General features: G+C 54.7%; 1 protein-coding gene across 1 annotated transcript in view; it reads left to right on the top strand.

The window, feature by feature from the left end:
• H257_18887 (hypothetical protein) overlaps positions 1–794 on the top strand; it is a gene marked incomplete at both ends in the record, with an annotated part of 6,617 nt that extends 5,823 nt beyond the window's left edge. The window contains one exon of the mRNA XM_009848024.1: positions 369–794. Within this exon, the coding sequence (XP_009846326.1) occupies positions 369–794 (426 nt within the window). The remainder of the gene's footprint in view (positions 1–368) is intronic.
• Positions 795–874: the final 80 nt, after the last annotated feature.

Raw genomic sequence — 874 nt, 5'->3', positions numbered from 1 at the left:
GCAAACCTGAGGGCTGCTGCTGCCGCCTCGCCAGTGCGCATGCTCCACTCCAGCGTCTCTTGGATAGGACGGATTGTTTTGCAGGCGATTCCCTGGTACAGTATCTGGCCACCTGTGTAACCGTGCCCATCATCCGGTTACTAACCGGATGACTAGTTGACACCTCTTCAGTCCAAGGTGTCTCTTCAGTCCAAGGTGTATCTTCGCACACCAACAAGTCCTCTTGCGCAACCAAGGTGTTCCCCCGACGATACATCAATGGTTGGTTGCGCGTAGCTTAGTGATAGCGTAGTAGTTTTAACGCTATCAATTCATTCTCGATTCTACCATTTCCTGCGTCTTCCTCTGCGCACGTCCACACCTGGTAGTACTCCACGATCGTCCAGTCGACCAACATTATGTCCTCCACCAACACCGCAGCCCACCAGGCGGTCCTCGCCCTTTTGCGTCGCGCTTTTGACGACAAGGATACCGCGCTACTCCTTGGAGGGATGACTCCCGATAACCAAACTCGCCTTGTAGAAGGCATTGGTAGCACGATTGATCTCTCAGTTGCCGAAGCTACGGCCGCCCAGAAGGCATTGGAAGAACAAGTCGCCCAAATGTCTTCGCACCGGCGAAACCTTGAAGATTCTCTTCGCATCGCTCGCGAGAAAATCGCGACCCTAGAAGACCAAGCCTCCACCATGTCGCCCATGGTTGCACCCTCCAAGATTCTCTCCGAATCGCTCACGATGAGATCGCGGGCCTCACGCGCGCTTCGGAGTTGGAAGCACCATCGACTTCTCGCCTGAAGTCGATCAAGCTGGATGTGGCCAAATTCGGCGGAGCGCAGTCGGACAAACTCCTCCACTGGCTTTTACAAGTCAGCACT

The sequence above is a fragment of the Aphanomyces astaci genome, assembly GCF_000520075.1.
Source record: "Aphanomyces astaci strain APO3 unplaced genomic scaffold supercont1.254, whole genome shotgun sequence".
Classification (NCBI taxonomy): Eukaryota; Oomycota; class Saprolegniomycetes; order Saprolegniales; family Verrucalvaceae; genus Aphanomyces; species Aphanomyces astaci.
Note: the sequence above shows the minus strand (reverse complement) of the source record. Positions and strands in the feature narration are given on the sequence as shown.